Source organism: Balaenoptera borealis (assembly GCF_965194805.1).
Source record: "Balaenoptera borealis genome assembly, chromosome: 8".
Lineage (NCBI taxonomy): Eukaryota > Metazoa > Chordata > Mammalia > Artiodactyla > Balaenopteridae > Balaenoptera > Balaenoptera borealis.
The window spans coordinates 117,404,045-117,419,925 of record NC_138865.1 but is presented as its reverse complement, the minus strand read 5'-3'; the positions used below and the strand labels follow the sequence as shown (position 1 = coordinate 117,419,925).

General features: G+C 39.8%; 1 protein-coding gene across 4 annotated transcripts in view; it reads right to left on the bottom strand.

Annotated features, from left to right (window-relative positions):
• Positions 1 to 15,476, bottom strand: part of NUP214 (nucleoporin 214) — a 101,100-nt gene extending 85,624 nt beyond the window's left edge. For 2 of the 4 annotated variants that reach the window (XM_082400693.1, XM_082400694.1), the window contains exons 1-9: positions 15,299 to 15,476; positions 12,887 to 13,082; positions 12,111 to 12,262; positions 10,896 to 11,094; positions 7,953 to 8,023; positions 6,853 to 6,916; positions 6,290 to 6,393; positions 4,529 to 4,635; positions 3,803 to 3,869 (exon numbers count right to left, since the gene is read on the bottom strand). In XM_082400693.1, coding sequence (XP_082256819.1) covers positions 3,803 to 3,869; positions 4,529 to 4,635; positions 6,290 to 6,393; positions 6,853 to 6,916; positions 7,953 to 8,023; positions 10,896 to 11,094; positions 12,111 to 12,262; positions 12,887 to 13,082; positions 15,299 to 15,343 — 1,005 coding nt within the window. In that variant the 5' untranslated portion in view covers positions 15,344 to 15,476. The remainder of the gene's footprint in view (positions 1 to 3,802; positions 3,870 to 4,528; positions 4,636 to 6,289; positions 6,394 to 6,852; positions 6,917 to 7,952; positions 8,024 to 10,895; positions 11,095 to 12,110; positions 12,263 to 12,886; positions 13,083 to 15,298) is intronic. The other 2 variants (XM_082400691.1, XM_082400692.1) reach the window with 1 other exon arrangement.
• Positions 15,477 to 15,881: the final 405 nt, after the last annotated feature.

Sequence of the window (15,881 nt, the reverse complement as noted above, 5' to 3'; positions counted from 1 at the left end):
AACACTCTCTGAAGTATCGTCCAAAACAACTAGGCAGACTCCTGAACACAGAGGGTAAATCTAGTAGCTGCACTAAGCCAGTCAGTAGCTGCTCCTAGAAATCTGGGACGGGAAGCAGGATCTCCAGGGGATCTCTAGTGAGGTCTTGAGCAGAGCAGCTTATAGAGCTGGCCAGATGCCCTGTGCTCACTTGACCACAGTGACAGAAGGTAACCTTAGTTCTTGTCTTCCTAGTTCCTGGTGTCAGTTCCTCACACTGGCCAATCTTCCTGCCACTGGATTCCTTGAGAAACCACCACATTTTTCCAATAAACTCCCCTTTCGTTCAAGTTTGCTTGAGTGGGATCTGTTCCTTGCAACACATGATTCCTGGTTTTTAAAAATCTAACCTTTCAACGTTGACCAAAACTGGGCAGCACGAATCAAAGGGGAATAATGCTCAATGAGAAACAGAAAAACAAAAAACTGTTCAGGAAAGGGAACATAATCGTGCTCCATGACTTAGCCATGGACTGAACAGTCATATTCATAACAACGTAAACAAAATGGATTCCACCTTGGAAACACAATCTATAGACAAAATAAAGAAGGCTTGCCAATCACTACAGAACAGAATACACACAGTATCAGCTTTGATTTTGCAAAAGAAGAGACACAGATGACAACAGCTTACAGGTGGGAGTGGGGAAGGTGTGCTAAAGGCAAGGGTGGGGCGCTGAGATGTTCCTCTCACAGCTCGGAAGATCAAGAGAGATGGTGTATGGGAATACCATAAGAAATGAAGGTAAAAATGATTACTTAAAGTTCAAAGATAACCAACAGAAGAAACTAAAACAGTGCTATAATCCTACTGAAAGGAAGGAGGGAGGGTTTGAAGGCCACATGTGAGCTAAATCCTCATTTGCCCTAACAGCCAATAGTTTAACATTAATAATCAACAACTAGTGATAAAGCAAATTATTATTTAGGGATAAGGAGGTAACCATTAAAAGAAAAAGTTTACAAGTTAAAAGTGGTCCCCTTTCGAGGACAGAACAGATCAGGACAGGATGGGCAGGGGTGATTTTTCACTTATAAGTCTCTCTCCACTATTTGATTCTTCAACCGTGAACATAATTATTTTGATAAAAAGCAAAAATAAAAGTGTTTTTCAATGTGTGAATACATAAAATATTTGTGCTACTAAGAAATTCTTACTGAAGTTAATCCAAGAGCAGCAAATCAGACTGCTGAACTCTGGCCTGTGACCCTGAGGGCTATGCACTTATGGTTGGCCACCTTGCTGCCCAGAGAAGGATGGATAAATGTTGAACGACTGAAGGAAGAGGCATATGTACCTGTGCATGGGGTGCACAAAACATTTTTAAACTCAAGGTAGACTTTTAAAAAGAAAAGTTTCTGGCTGAGGAGTTGTGAGAAATGGTCAGAATGCAGATGCATTTTGCAAGTAGACCAAACATTACCTTTTGACAGATGTGAGATGTGAGAGAAAGAGAGTCAGAGGTGACACCATAATTTTTGCTTGAGCAATTGATGGAATGGAGACTAACCTACAAAGAAGGGAAAAACTTGGAGGAGCAGGTACTGGGAGAAAAACAAGAGTTTATTTACAGACAGTATTAGTTTAAGATGCCTCTTAAAAATACAAGAGGAGTTGCCACTTAAACATTTACATATGAGATAGAAAAATACCCCTGGAATAAACTCCACTTGCTTATTGCATATGATTCTTTTGCTTAATGCCTTATTTAATGTAGTGGTACTTAATTTGGAATGTCAAATTCTGATACAGATACTACTTCATCTGTATTTTATTGGTCCATGTATTATTTTGTTTCTTTTTGCCTAGTTCACTATTTAGGGTATACCAACACTCTGTAACAAATATAGATCCAAATATGTACTAGCCAACATTACAGAAGATTTTTGGAGTTTGATTGGGTATTCAAGTTGGCAGAGTGGCTGTCCTACCAGCTTTATTCAGGGATCCCAGCTCCTCATTTGTGGCTACACAAGCCATTATTTTAGTCCTTAACCAACTTTGTATCCAGGTGACAAAGAGAAGAGCAAATGGAGGAGGCCCACAGTTCCCAGGGGCCAGGCCTAGAATTAGCACAGAAACTGCTGCTCCCATTGGAATAGGTAGAACTCAGTCACGTGGCCACACCTAACACCAGGACAGTAGCAGAAAAATAGTTCATCATTTTAATGTTCAGAAGTGAAAGAAATTTTAGGTCATTCTCCTGGTTTTCTTAGCAATAAGAAAAAATATTTAAAATTAGCAGAATTTGGGCTTCCCTGGTGGCGCAGTGGTTGAGAATCTGCCTGCTGATGCAGGGGACAAGGGTTCGAGCCCTGGTCTGGGAGGATCCCACATGCCGCGGAGCGGCTGGGCCCGTGAGCCACAACTACTGAGCCTGCGCGTCTGGAGCCTGTGCTCCACAACGGGAGAGGCCGCGACGGTGAGAGGCCCGCGCACCGCGATGAAGAGTGGCCCCCACTCGCCGCAGCTGGAGAAAGCCCTCGCACAGAAACGGAGACCCAACACAGCCAAAAAATAATAATACTAATAATAAATAAATAAATAAAATTTATAAAAAAATAAAATAAAATTAGCAGAATTCTGTACTCACTTTGATTAGCTGAATAAGTAACTGACCCGTATTCAAAGTTCTCTGCATCCTTTTCTTATAATCCTTTACAAAATGCAGCAGAGGCACTAAAATTTGGCTCACATTTTAAATAAAACATTTTATTGATTTGGTCTTCTGTAGCTTATTGAGTTTTCATTCTCTCTTATTCTTTAAGAACAGCTCCGTATGTTTTTATGTTTGTCTCTGCCATTATTTCTAAGTAGTCTGCAACTGTAGCTCTGAGCTTCTCTTTGACCTGAGTTATTTCAGTTAGTGACTTCATATACATGTATATATATTTGCCAGTATTTTGAAGTTTTGTTTTGATTGTTTAAAATTGTGTCATTATCCAGCTTTATTACAATGTCAGAAACAGTGCAATGTCATTTCTACATCTGACTTGATTTGATCAATTTTTCAAAATGTTTTGTGGCTTCTGGAAAAAGAAAAGTTTATTCTTGATGTGTACCCAAATTTAATACAACCATTACCTGGCCTTTCCTAATTATATAATTAAAGAAAGAAAGAAAAGCTTCCCTTTCATTGTCTCTCCTGTGCAGTCACTGTGCATAATCTACCAGAGCTCAGGAGAGCTTACCACGACAACCTCAGCCCACCCTGGCCTGCAAGGAGCATACAGGGGAAGAAGGGAGATGGGTGCTTATCTGCACAGGTGCTTTTAGCTTTCTGGCAGTTTTTCAAAGTCAAACAGAAAGTATTTCTGATGAGTCACAATTTGGTTTGATTTGCATGTTTCTCTTCCATAGTCAAGGACGGGTTATAGTTAACCAAATAGAAGAGGCAGGTTCAAGTAATAGGAAGAAAATAAAGACGGCTGAACAGAACAAGGCAGAAAAAAACTCCTACACATCCAGGTACACTCCTATTGGAGGCTGATTACTAGTAAGTTTCCACACACAGTGGATACAGCCTAACCTAACGGAAGGGCTTTTGATGACATTGAAGGAATGGCTAAATCTGACACCCATGTTTGTCCAATGCAATATCCAAGCCATTTGGTCCAAGGCTCTTGGTCATTTAAGCTGTGCTCTCATCCAGAAACTCATTAAAAGGGATGTGACTTCATCTAAATCTTAACCTCAGTTAAACCCCTCCAAAATCTTTCTCAGAAAAGTATCACATAAAAGTGACAAAAGAGAGACATTTACCTGGCTGCTTTGTCGAGCGAGGATACTAACTTCTGTTGAAGCCGCAGATGCTGCCAGCACTAAATCCCTTCAAAGAATAAAACCGGAACACCATTAAATTCAAACAGCAACAGTTGTACCTTGACTTGAGTCACTGGTAGCACCTACAAGGCTTTCATTGGGATGTGAAGGAGAAAAGCAAGGTTTTCTACCTGGCTGAAGAAAGGTAAGAAGATTTTGGATGTAAAGCTTTACTTTTTAGTTCATAGGCTAGAGTCCTGGAGACTCAGCCAACTGCCTCCCTACTTAAGACAAAGGAGAGACACAACAGAATCAAGTCAGAATTCCCAATAAATATAATACCCCCCTGTAGAGAGAATAATCTAATTAGAGGAACAGAAGCTTTGCTTCAAGTCATCTATCTTTCAAAGGGACACTTCTGCTCAGAGGGTAACTTTAGTATGTTCCTTAAACATCAGTATTTTCTTAAGTCATCACTGGAGTTAATGAGAAAATGGGATTTCTAAGTTTAGTATGTATTTGAGCTAAATAATTCAAGACTGGGAAAACAGAAGTAGTAGTCAGCAAGGCATTATCTAGCAAGAGCTGAAAATATGTTCGGGGTATCTCCAGCCTCTATTTTCCTCCCTTACAGAAAGGAAACAAAACAGAACAAGCAGGACCAAGTGACTCAGGCGTGACCTGACAGTGAGGGCAGGCTGTACCCTCCCTGGGTACGCGGCTCACCATTCTTCGATGTAGCTGAGGTAGTAATGATGCTGCCTCTCTGTACAGCTGCCGTAGCAGGGCTCCATAAAGTTCACAAACACTTCTGGGTGCTTTTCTTCTTTTTTCTACAATGAACAGAACGAGAAAAAAAAAATCTCATGGGCGATTTTTCTTGAATCCTACACAGTTAAGAATCTCAAAAGATAAAACCATTTAAGTTTTATGAGAAAATTCATTCAAAATATATAGACACTATATAAAGGCAGCATTGAGCAGTACAAAGAACAGAAGCATTGGCCACTGACCAAACTGAATTCAAAGTGTTCTGTCACTTTAGCATGGACAGATTACTCAACCTCTCTGATAATGTTTTCTCTCATGTATGTTGGACCTAAAAAACCTACATCAAAGGCTGTTGTGAGACATGAAAGGATACATATAAAGCATCTAACCCAGTCTAACATGGAACATAAGTAGTATTCAATAAATGCTAGTGTTAATATTATCCCTGGGAAAAGAAAATCTTAATGATATCTTGAAATAAGGCATCTTAATAAACTTATTTTTATAATTCAATATTGTCAGGAACCCAAAAGAGTTAATAAAAACAAGGCACTTTTTTCTCAGATTGGCAAAGATTAAAAATGGTACCATTGCATATTGACACACATATTGGGAAACTGGTAGTTCCATCCGTGGTAGGAGTATAAACTGATACAACTTTTCTAAAAGATACTTCCGCAGTGTTTTCAAAAGCCTATATCAAAAGAGCATATACTGCTTGACCTAGCAAATTCATTTCTAGGTATTTATCCTAAAAAATAAACATAATCCCATTAAGTGTACATAAAAGAGTGTTAGTATTGTTTAAAACAGAGAAAAAGTGAAAGCAACCTGAGTATCCAACAGTAGAGGAAGCGCTAAATAAATTGATTATCAGCCCAAAAGCAAAATTCAGATTTACTGAGGTAGAAAGATAGTTGCAATTTACTAAGTAAAACAAGGTTGCAAAACAGAATGACCAGTGCCACCCCCACTTTTGTTATATTTAGACTTTTATGTATGTATTTAATGTTTTTCTAGACTTTGAAAGCTAACATGATTTGGAAATATTTGCTGTTTTTTAATGCCACTGCAATTCAGTAAGACAGCGTAGATCTTATTATTCAGGTCCTTCTTTGTCCTTCAAAATGACTCACTCCCTCACTCAAATGGCTCCTCCTCAGAGGCCTTCCTTGACCACCCAAGCTAAATCACGCCCCAGTCCTCATCCACCCCTTACCCAGCTTTATGTCCTCCATCACCCCTATCACTCCTTGATCCGACACTTGTTTGTGGACTAGCACGTTCATCCAAATGCGAGATCCACAAAAGCAAGGACTTTGCCTTGGTCGCAGCTATATTCTCAGCTTTAAAGCACACTGTGTAGGCATTCGATAAATATCGGATGAATAAATAAGTAAACGAATTTTGAAAATCAAGGTACTTTCTTGCTTTTCTAAAATGTCTTTATCAGGTTAACATCTACCACAACTCATAGTTTGCAACTTAAGCAAAGTAAGTTTTAGGACTTTTTTCACCTCGTGACTCAACAGTAGAACATGCTCTAAGTGAACACCACCATTTTGGTCCCTAGGATCCCAGTGCAGCATTAAAATCTTACACCTCAGGTTGCATGACCACTGCCAGCAAGAAAAGGAAACTGAAGCCTAACTGCAAACTTTATTAGAAGTCTTCTAAAATTCTCAAATAACAGAGACATCCTTTTCATAGACATACCGGGAGTAGAGCCATCACCACATCTGGAGCAGTTTCCAAGGTCCCGTCTGCAGCAGCATATACTATTGTGAATTCATATGTACCGATCCACAGCACATCCAGAACTGAAAGACACACATCCTAATAAACCATCTTGTGCTTGGAATAACCCCTGTACGTTATATTACCATCTCATGGATTAAAAAAAAATCCAACTCCTATAGCTTTTAAAAAGGTCCAGATTTCACTAACTAAATACAATTCACAAAGACTCAAGAAGCCCAAATTCATCCCAAAGTGGTTTTTTTTTTTTTTCTGGTGGATTATAATCAAGGCAAATAATGAAGAATTCTAATTAAAAAATCAGGATCCATTTAATGTCATTTACCAAGAGACACAGGTGTCTACCAGAGGATTACTGTTACAGCGACTTAATCAGCTAACTGAAATAATGGGGGTTTTCATACAGGAGGCACCAACACTTCCCTGAGCAGGTACGCAGGTACATCACATGATCTGAAATTTCTGCAATACGGACAGCACCTCATTAGAGGTCAGCCCAATAAGAAAAGCAGATGTGTTACCTCTGACAGGATGATCTGCCTCATAAAATGGAGGACAAGGAATGACTTTTTTTTCCTGCAAAGTCTGAAAGAGATTTGAAAAAAAAAAAAACAGAGTCGAATGAAACAATCCCCAAACCAATGAAACTGTCAAATCCAGTAAGTTCCCCTAGAAACCACCTAAGTCTCATCTCCCCAGCCAGGAGAGAATGAATATAGAGACGAGTGGATGCCTACTTCTAGAATCCTACCCTGTGGCAACACTCATCGGCAACGTGATCAGTGTAGGTAATGAGGATGCTCTAGAGTCGCAAAACCACTCACACGGATGCAGATAACCATCAGTAACGGAACAGAGGGATACACACAGTGGAGTCCTATGCAGCCATTCAAAAGAATGAAGTAGCTCTATATGTAACGAGCTGGAAAAAAAAGACTCTAATACTCTATTTTTTTTTTTTTTTTGGCCGCAGCGTACGGCATGAGGAATCTTAGTTCCCCGATCAGGGATCGAACCTATGCCCCCTGCAGTGGAAGAGAGGAGTACTAACCACTGGACCACCAGGGAAGTCCCTCCAATACACTATTAAGTTTAAAAAAAAAAAAAAAAAAAGGCAAACAATAAAATTAAACCAACTGTATTAACTTTATTTTTTTTTGTATTAACTTTTTACAGGCTAATGCCCTAAAAGAATATGTACCAAATGTCACATAACTTTTTGTGATGACAAAGAAGAAACAAAACCTTAACCTCAAACCTATTCCACCACATTCACCACTTTGCAGCCCCACAGAGAACAGGTGGAATGCACAACAGCACAGGCCTTGGCATTGCCTGTGAACCTCTCCTTCCCATTCGGATGTGACCAGATATATATGGATTCTTTGTCAATTTATATTGAAGAATATTCATGAATATTACCTCTGGAAGTCCAGAGGGGGAAGTTGACAGAGTGGACATGCAACAACTCCTTCCTGCATTCACTTGTGTACTGACAGATTTGTTGCAATGAGCATAAATTACATTTTAATAGAAAAAAACAGCAAAGATACTCCCAAACCACCCCCAAAACAGTGCGTAACTTAAGTAAAAAAGTTCTGAAGTCCAAGGCAAGACTTACAGGAAGATACTGGACCACAGTTCCATTCTGTTTCCCCACTGCCAGCTGCTTTCCTTTGGGGCTCCAGCAGACTGGGTAAAGAAGAGAATGCTACCAATTAAAAACTGAATAAAATGGAGCAAACCAATGAGATCTGTACCAAAACAGCCACATAGTAACCACTTCTTGTTCCTCTGTCAGTCCATGGAAGACTGTGGGATCATCCTTACTTGGCACAGTGAAAAAAGAAAGATCATTTTGATGATAGAAGCCAATTGTGATTTATCACTGGGCCGCTGAATCAGCTGTTAAAAATGCTTTTTCACGGTCGCGGCTCCAAGCAGCTGGGCATCCCTACAGCTAACTTTCCTGAACGAGTAGTAGATAATCTTCCAGCTGATGTATCCACTGGCATATATTATGGTTGGGCCAGTGTTGGAAGTGGAGACGTCCATAAGACGGGGGTGAGCATAGGATGGAACCCATACTACAAGAATACAAAAAAGTCCATGGAAACTCATATCATGCATACTTTCAAAGAGGACTTCTATGGGGAAATTCTCAACGTGGCCATTGTCGGCTACACCTCAGACCAGAAAAGAACTTTGATTCTTTAGAGTCACTTATTTCAGCAATTCAAGGTGATATTGAGGAAGCTAAGAAACGACTAGATTTACCAGAACATTTGAAACTCAAAGAAGACAATTTCTTCCAGGTTCCTAAAAGCAAAGTAATGAATGGCCACTGAAGGAAAAGCATCTTATTTATTCATTCACTGTTTTCTAATATTTTACTGCTCATAACTCTACAGTCTCATCTTGGTTATATTTTAAAAATCAAACATTTTCCTACAGCTGTGAATTAAACAGTACAATGTAGTTACCATATTATGTTCCAACTGTTCAATTAAACCCATCATGTTACAGTACTAAAAAGGTTCATTTTAAAAATCAAGATTCTTTTTTATGTAATATGTTGATTAAATGTACTACTAGAAAGGTCTTAAGTGTTTTATAATGGAAATGGAATATATATAAATATGGGTAACAGGCAAGCCACTAGTTTGAGATGAGAACTATAATTCTCATGGTAAAATTCTAGCATGCACGCACCTGGATAGCATGCTCTGCTAATCAGAAGGCTCATAAAAGTAACTATATTAAGCGGAGGGTTGACAGTTTATTACAAACCTAAGGGGAAAAATCCAGACTTCGTATTTTTGATATTTTGTGCATTTATATATTATTATAGACATGAAGAGTTGTGAAATTTCATTTTAGTTAGTCATTTCCTTTAAGGGCTCAAATCATTGTACTGTGTTCCATTTTTGTTACAGCTGCCTCAGTTCTAATTGGTCTAGACTCTCTCCCTATTTTTTTTTGTTTTTCTTTTAAAACAGTTAAAATGAGTGTTTTTCGAATCTCTAGTTCTCATTTTTGTGTTGTATAACACTTCTCTCTTTTTAAGAGTAGATATTCTTCAACATTTTTCTTAACCTTTGCTTCCTGTAAACAATTGTCAGTGTCAGTTCTTCCATTCAGAATATCCAACTTTACATTTACAAAATGTAGAGTTTCATCTGCGTCTGTATCTGCCATCCCATCGCTTCACTATATGAACAGTGATTAAGTGCATGTCTCTTGCATTTTAGAAAAAACACCCAAATGTTCATCTGTAGGTTTCCTCAAAGTTTAAACGAACACCTAGCATTTCATTTATACATACCAGTTTCTTAAACAACACAAAATACTTGTTCCCCGCCCCCACCCCGGGAAACTATTTAAGAGCCAACTAAATTATGAAATACAAAGTTATTTGTTTTTAATGTGACTATATGTTCCTGAGCAAATGCAGACTGTTGTAGTTGTCTGTGCACAATGTAATTTAAGGCTAAAGAGTGCTATCTAGAAGATAATTTTAAAGATAACTCATTATAAAACCATTTCCCCCTAATCTGCATAAATGAGAACTGATTTTAACAAAACTGTTTATATAATATTTACAAGAACATCTAAAGCTAATGTTGGAGAAGGGGGAAGCAGGAATAAATTCAGTTGGATTGTTTTGACTTTTTGGTGTATGAATTTATGGCAAACAATGTAGTATGTGTCTTTTTCATTTCTTCCTTAAAGAAATACTTAGAAAATGTAATTTAATGTTAGAAATCCTGTACTTGAAAGAAGCCTCAATTATCAGTGGTTCTATGAAACAAAGTTAAAAACAAACATGGAAAGTGTAAAAAAGATTTGTGTTTGAGTAGCTTGCGACTGATTGTGTCCTCATTAAGTGTGAAAATTCTTTGATACTGTCACCTTACATTTTGTTAAATAACTATTGCTTTTGAAAAGCCTATAGTGTATGGTTTAGGAGTTAGTTAATAGTGTCTACATTTTTTTAAGTTTTATATATAAAGTATTTATATATTATAAGAAATTGCAGTAGGGCCATTTTCGATTAGTCAGTGTTTTCAGGCCTTGAAATAAATCTTGACCAAGTGAAAAAAAAAAAAAAATGTTTTTTCAATGGAGTATTGCCCAGAAAGCTGTAAAGTACAGAAAACTCTGTAGTCTTTAGATAAAACAAGGAGAATACAGAAGGTTTTCAAATATCAAGAAATCATTCTCTTGCTCCTATTTGATATTTTCTAATGCTTTTCCTCAAAGGTACAAATGACTGTTTCAGAGTACGACCCTTTTAGATCAAAACAATTATTCTCAATAACACAGTTCTAAATCAACTATGCCAAAATATTTCTTTCTCCAGAAAACCCAAGCACATTCAAGTTAAATCATGTATGCTATTTGGCTTCAAGGACATTAACTATGGAAATAAAAAACACTCTCTCCACTTCTACCAAAGAACAACAAATATGACAAAAAACCCCATTTGCTTTTTTTCCAGAAATTAAATTTTAACTAGATTACCATTACCATATGTTACAGAGGAGAAGACTTTATTACTCACCAGATGTTACTCCTACTGTGGAAGGAAGAGTCGCACACACTTTCACTGCCTCTGTGATTTGTAGGACAGCAATGCTGCCATCAGCCAGACAAACTGCCACCATGGAGGAAACAGTAGGGTTCCACTTCATATCGATCACCATGCCTCCTGCATCTTTCAGGAGCTTGTGATACGCAAACGGGCGTTTCTGCTGTTTGGCCTTTTAAAACAAATGCCCAGAAGCAAAAATATATTAGTAAATTAGTAAGTACAGAGACATTTAATAGTCAAAGAAAATTACTGAATCTGCAAGTTTTCTCGAATTACAGTTCACTTTTCTCCATGACCATGAAAAAAAAGGTAGCTCTGCACAACAGTCTATTTGTTACAATTTTAACACAACTTTGAAAACGGCAATCAATTGTTATAGCATACTCAGAGGGACTCGCAACAAAGGAATACACAAATGCAAAATAATCCATAAAGAGCAGACACTAAATAAAAATCTGGGCTCTGCTTCTTAATAGTGTTGGGCCCTTGAATTTTAGAGAGCTCTCATCTTAAAATATTGTACCTATTTTAACTGGTATGCAGAAACCACCAAAGGCTTCAAAATTCCAAAAGAGCTTCACTGAAGCATTTGTTGTGGAAGGCTAACGAAAGATTAATGATATAAAAGGTACCCCAAACAAACAAACACACAAGAACCCCAAATACTCAAACTCCTTGGGCTTGTTCCTCTACTTATGAAATGAAGACAACAGTACCTACTGCATAAGGCCATGAGGGGTAGGCATGAATGAGAACAAGGCACGTAAAGCACTAGTACAGGGCCTGGCACACAGTCAGTATAAACACTCAATATTATTGACTATTATCATTACTAAACGGCCTGGAATGGAAGAACACTGCATTAGGAGGCCAGAGATCCAGGATGTAGGAACTTCTGACATTAACTACTAACTCTATGGCCTTGGGCAAGTCACCTAAGGGTCCCTGGGCTCTGGCTGTCTCATATATAAATGAGAAATGATAACATCTTGGGGCAGGTGGTATTATGAAATAATTTCTTGAAGTCACTTCTATCTCCAAAGATCTATGATTCTATAATTAAGGACCTTTTAAAAACCCATATTTTAATCTAGAAAAAGAATTCAAAGGTCAACCAAGAACTTCTAGGTTATGATTCAATACCAGGAAATCTTCTTAGGTCCCTACAGTTTGCCAGCAGCTTACCTCATTTGAGAAAGTGCGAACATCAAAAAAAGCAATAATGGAACCATATTCACTGGACATCATGCACACGGAAAGTGTGAGGTTATCACAGCTCAGGGCCAGGTGATGTATCGGGAATTTCATAGGAACTAGCAAGCTTTGAACTTTATCAACTATGAAAACATAAAAAAACACAGAGCAGAAAATGGAATGTTCTAAGCATAAGCCACAAACTCTCTATTCAGGTCTATGTGAAACAATTTTTGCATCTACATAAAAATATGCACACACCCTGATAACAAGTTGTGCAGATAAATCGTAGCTTTCTTACAGATGTATAATGTTGCATTAAGTATCATAGGGACTCTTCCTCATCTGACCTGAGAAAACTAACTGTGGCTGTAGCCCTTATTGAAAACAGTGCCCTGTACCGTCTTTTTGCAACAATGCTCCAGATAGCACACATTCCCATTTGTTTGGATGGCGCTGTTGTGACAACTAAAAAGCCACGCAATGAAACTCTTCTCCCAGCGAGCCGGAACCCAAGTTCAACTGAGCATATGGTGCAACAGTAAGCTGTTCTTCCCTCTGAGCTCAGAGCGATAGCTCACCAAAAGAGAAATACAAAGGACCAAAGAGAACACCCAGGAGGGCTTCCAGAAGCCTACCTAGAACTTCCTCTTCTTTGGGGTCAATCTCAGGACTAACAGCAGTTTTCCTACTAGAATGATTTCTTGTAAATCAAATGACATTAGCACTTCACTCCTCTATCATGCAACATAAACCAAGGAACTTACCTATCTTATTGGGATCATCTCCAGGTTTATTCTGAATAAGAAGATTTTTAGTAGGAAAAATCTGCAACCCACTGGCTCCACCAGCGAAGACCAGGCCATACTTGTTGGACACGGCAAGCAGATTCGAGCGTTCCTTGGGCAACTCCTCAGGGGAGTCAAAGATTCTCACCTTCTTCAGTGCTCTAAACTGAAAATCCTGTGGTGCGGGGTCAAAACAAGATCAATTCAGGGAAAACAGGAAATTAAATCACATGTGTCATTATATTTCAGTACACCCAATTCCAGCACAACAAAATATACATTACCCTGAGGGTAAGGGCTGCGTGGCTCAGTCATTTTTAAGCTTCCTGTGATATCGTGGCACCTGGTATAGTGCTTATTAGTATTTACTGAATAAATTAAATTAAAAAAAATTCTTTCATGACGCCTTCCTTGACTAACCCACATAACACTGATCTTTTCCTTTCCTGAATTCCTAGCTTATTTATCGTCTGAACCACCACACAAGCTGCGTTTTTTTATTTACAATCTTGTCCTATTTCATGGTATGTCTTATGATCCAGAGTAGTGCTTAATAAATTGTTGTTACATATTGAAAGCATCACTCAACTACCCTGTAAGCTCAAACTACCAGTGCAGTACTCAACAAAGACACATGGAAATAATGACCACTGAACGGTAACCAAATGCCAAGAACTGGCTTACCTGCATCAGATACTAAACAAAACTCCCACCACAGAGGAGGTCAATCTCTTGGTGTTCAAGACCTATAAACATACCTAGATGCTATGAGGACATCTAAAATCAAGTCCAAACCCCTTAACACAGGCTGTAAGGCCAACACGGCTTGACTCGTCCACTTCCAGAGCCTCACCTCACAATACTCTGCTTCCCTCCCACAACTGCGCCATCACCTCTGCCACATCCAGTGCCACCTCCACCCCCCACCTATTTCCAGTTTTCATTTCCTCCCGTTTTCATGCTCCTTAGCACCTCAGGGCCTGGGAGCCTTCCCCAACCTCCTGTCAATGCCTGATTCATCCAGTCTTCCATGAATTTATCGATCTGCTTTCAAAGAATTTTCAGCGTGTACCACTTCTTGGTAAAAAGAGTTCCATACGTTTACCAAGCATTATGTTAAGTTGTGTTATATATATATATATTTTTTTTTCCTTCAATTCTAAACCTATCTTTAAGTCAAGGTTTTGGTGAAAAGAATATGAATCTCCTTTTGCTTACACTCCAAGAAGCGTAAAAGCCAAAGACAGCCTTTCTCAGCCTTCATTTGTGTCCATTTACGGTGTTTCATACAGGATCCCTAACACACCCCACATACTAATTTCCTTGGATTCGATGTCTAATACATATTTGCTAAAAGATTAACTGAAATACTCTTCTTAATTCCAACTGAGTATGGTGATCAGAAATCCACACGGCTTTCCAGGTCAGACCATAAAAGTTTCAACCTTTTTTGTTAATTCTCATCCTGATAATCCCAAATATCCTACTTGGGTCTTGTAATCAGAAACTCAAAGGGAGGCCATCATTTTCTAAGTCTGTGGTTCTAAAACCTTTTTTTATCCTTCTGCTACAGCACATGAAATATGGCACACTCTCATTGGCTTACTCACCCTTGGCAGTGATTCTCAAGAAGAACGAGAGCATCACTATTCTAAACATGGTATGGATTACTACTCCCTAATGCATTTCAGTGATTTGTTGTTCAAATGCCTAAAATATTCCTACAACTTATTTCCTTTCGGGTGTTTACAACCATCATTTGGATCACCTGGCCCTCTCAAGTTTCCTGACTTCAGGCTGATTTCCAGTACCGAAACAGCCCTCCGATCCTAGTTAACTAAAGCTCTTGTAGGATAAGTGATGAACCCTGGCTCTGCATTAGGCAAGCGTGGACCGCCTTACTAGTACAGCGAGAGAGGAGAGAGGGTCTTAAAAACAATAACAACAATCTGGTTTTCAGCCCGCTTGTCAAATGCGGCTTTGGGTTAAGTTACTTTCCGAGCCTCAATTTGCTCCTCTACATTAACAAGTACTTCGTAGGGTTGCTGTGATAATTACCAGTGCCTGGCACAGTAAACGCTCAATAAACAGTAGTTAGTACCACTACTCGGATCACCACATTAAAGTAGCTAGGATAACTCAAGAGGGTCGCACAAGACCAACAGGGGACGCGGAAACCGCATTCCGTGGGGCTTTCACGCCAACTCCACGGCAGAGCGCTCCAGGACGCGGTAATGCGAACTCTGAAAGCGGCAAATTGTTCAAGCAGGAGGCGCTGGGGCCGGGGGGGGGGGCCGGCGGGTCAGCGGACATCCGAGCTTCCCGGGTCAGCGGGGCTCCAAGGCAACACCAGAACTAAGGAAGGGAGGGAGGCCCCGGCCAGTGTCTGACCTTCATCTCCCGCTCGGGGATCACGGCATCCATTTCGTCTCCCATCGCGCCGCCCTCAACTGGTCAAAGCAGCTACCGCAGCTGCCCGCGTCCTTGCAGACACAGCCCAAACGGCTCGGAGGCCGACTTCCTTCCCTCAGCTCTAGCGGCACGCAGACATGACGCACTTCCGGCGTGCTTTGATGACATCACACATTTCCGGCCGAGGGAGGTGGAGGGACCATCTAAAGTCGCGAGCCCTTCTGGCCGCCGCCTCCCATTGGCCGGCTCTGAGAGAGTAGGGGGCGTGGCCCGGGGTCCGTGCGCCTGCGCCCGGGGACGTCCGGGTGCAGTCACCGCGTTTTCAGGTGGTATGCGCTTGCTTCCCGTTGGCTTCTCATACTGGGAAGTGCAAGGGCGCGTCCTCCACGTTCGTTTTCTTGAGACTTCGCAGTAGTCTTTGGATGTAGGTGGTTATTAATAGTTCCGACTTCAGAGGAGTTGGGAACTTGACAAATATTTCCAAGGGGTAGCTTCTGAGAAAGGCTTTAGAGGAGTGTGGAGGAAAAGGGTTCTCGCCACGGAGACCCTTACGTGTCTGAAG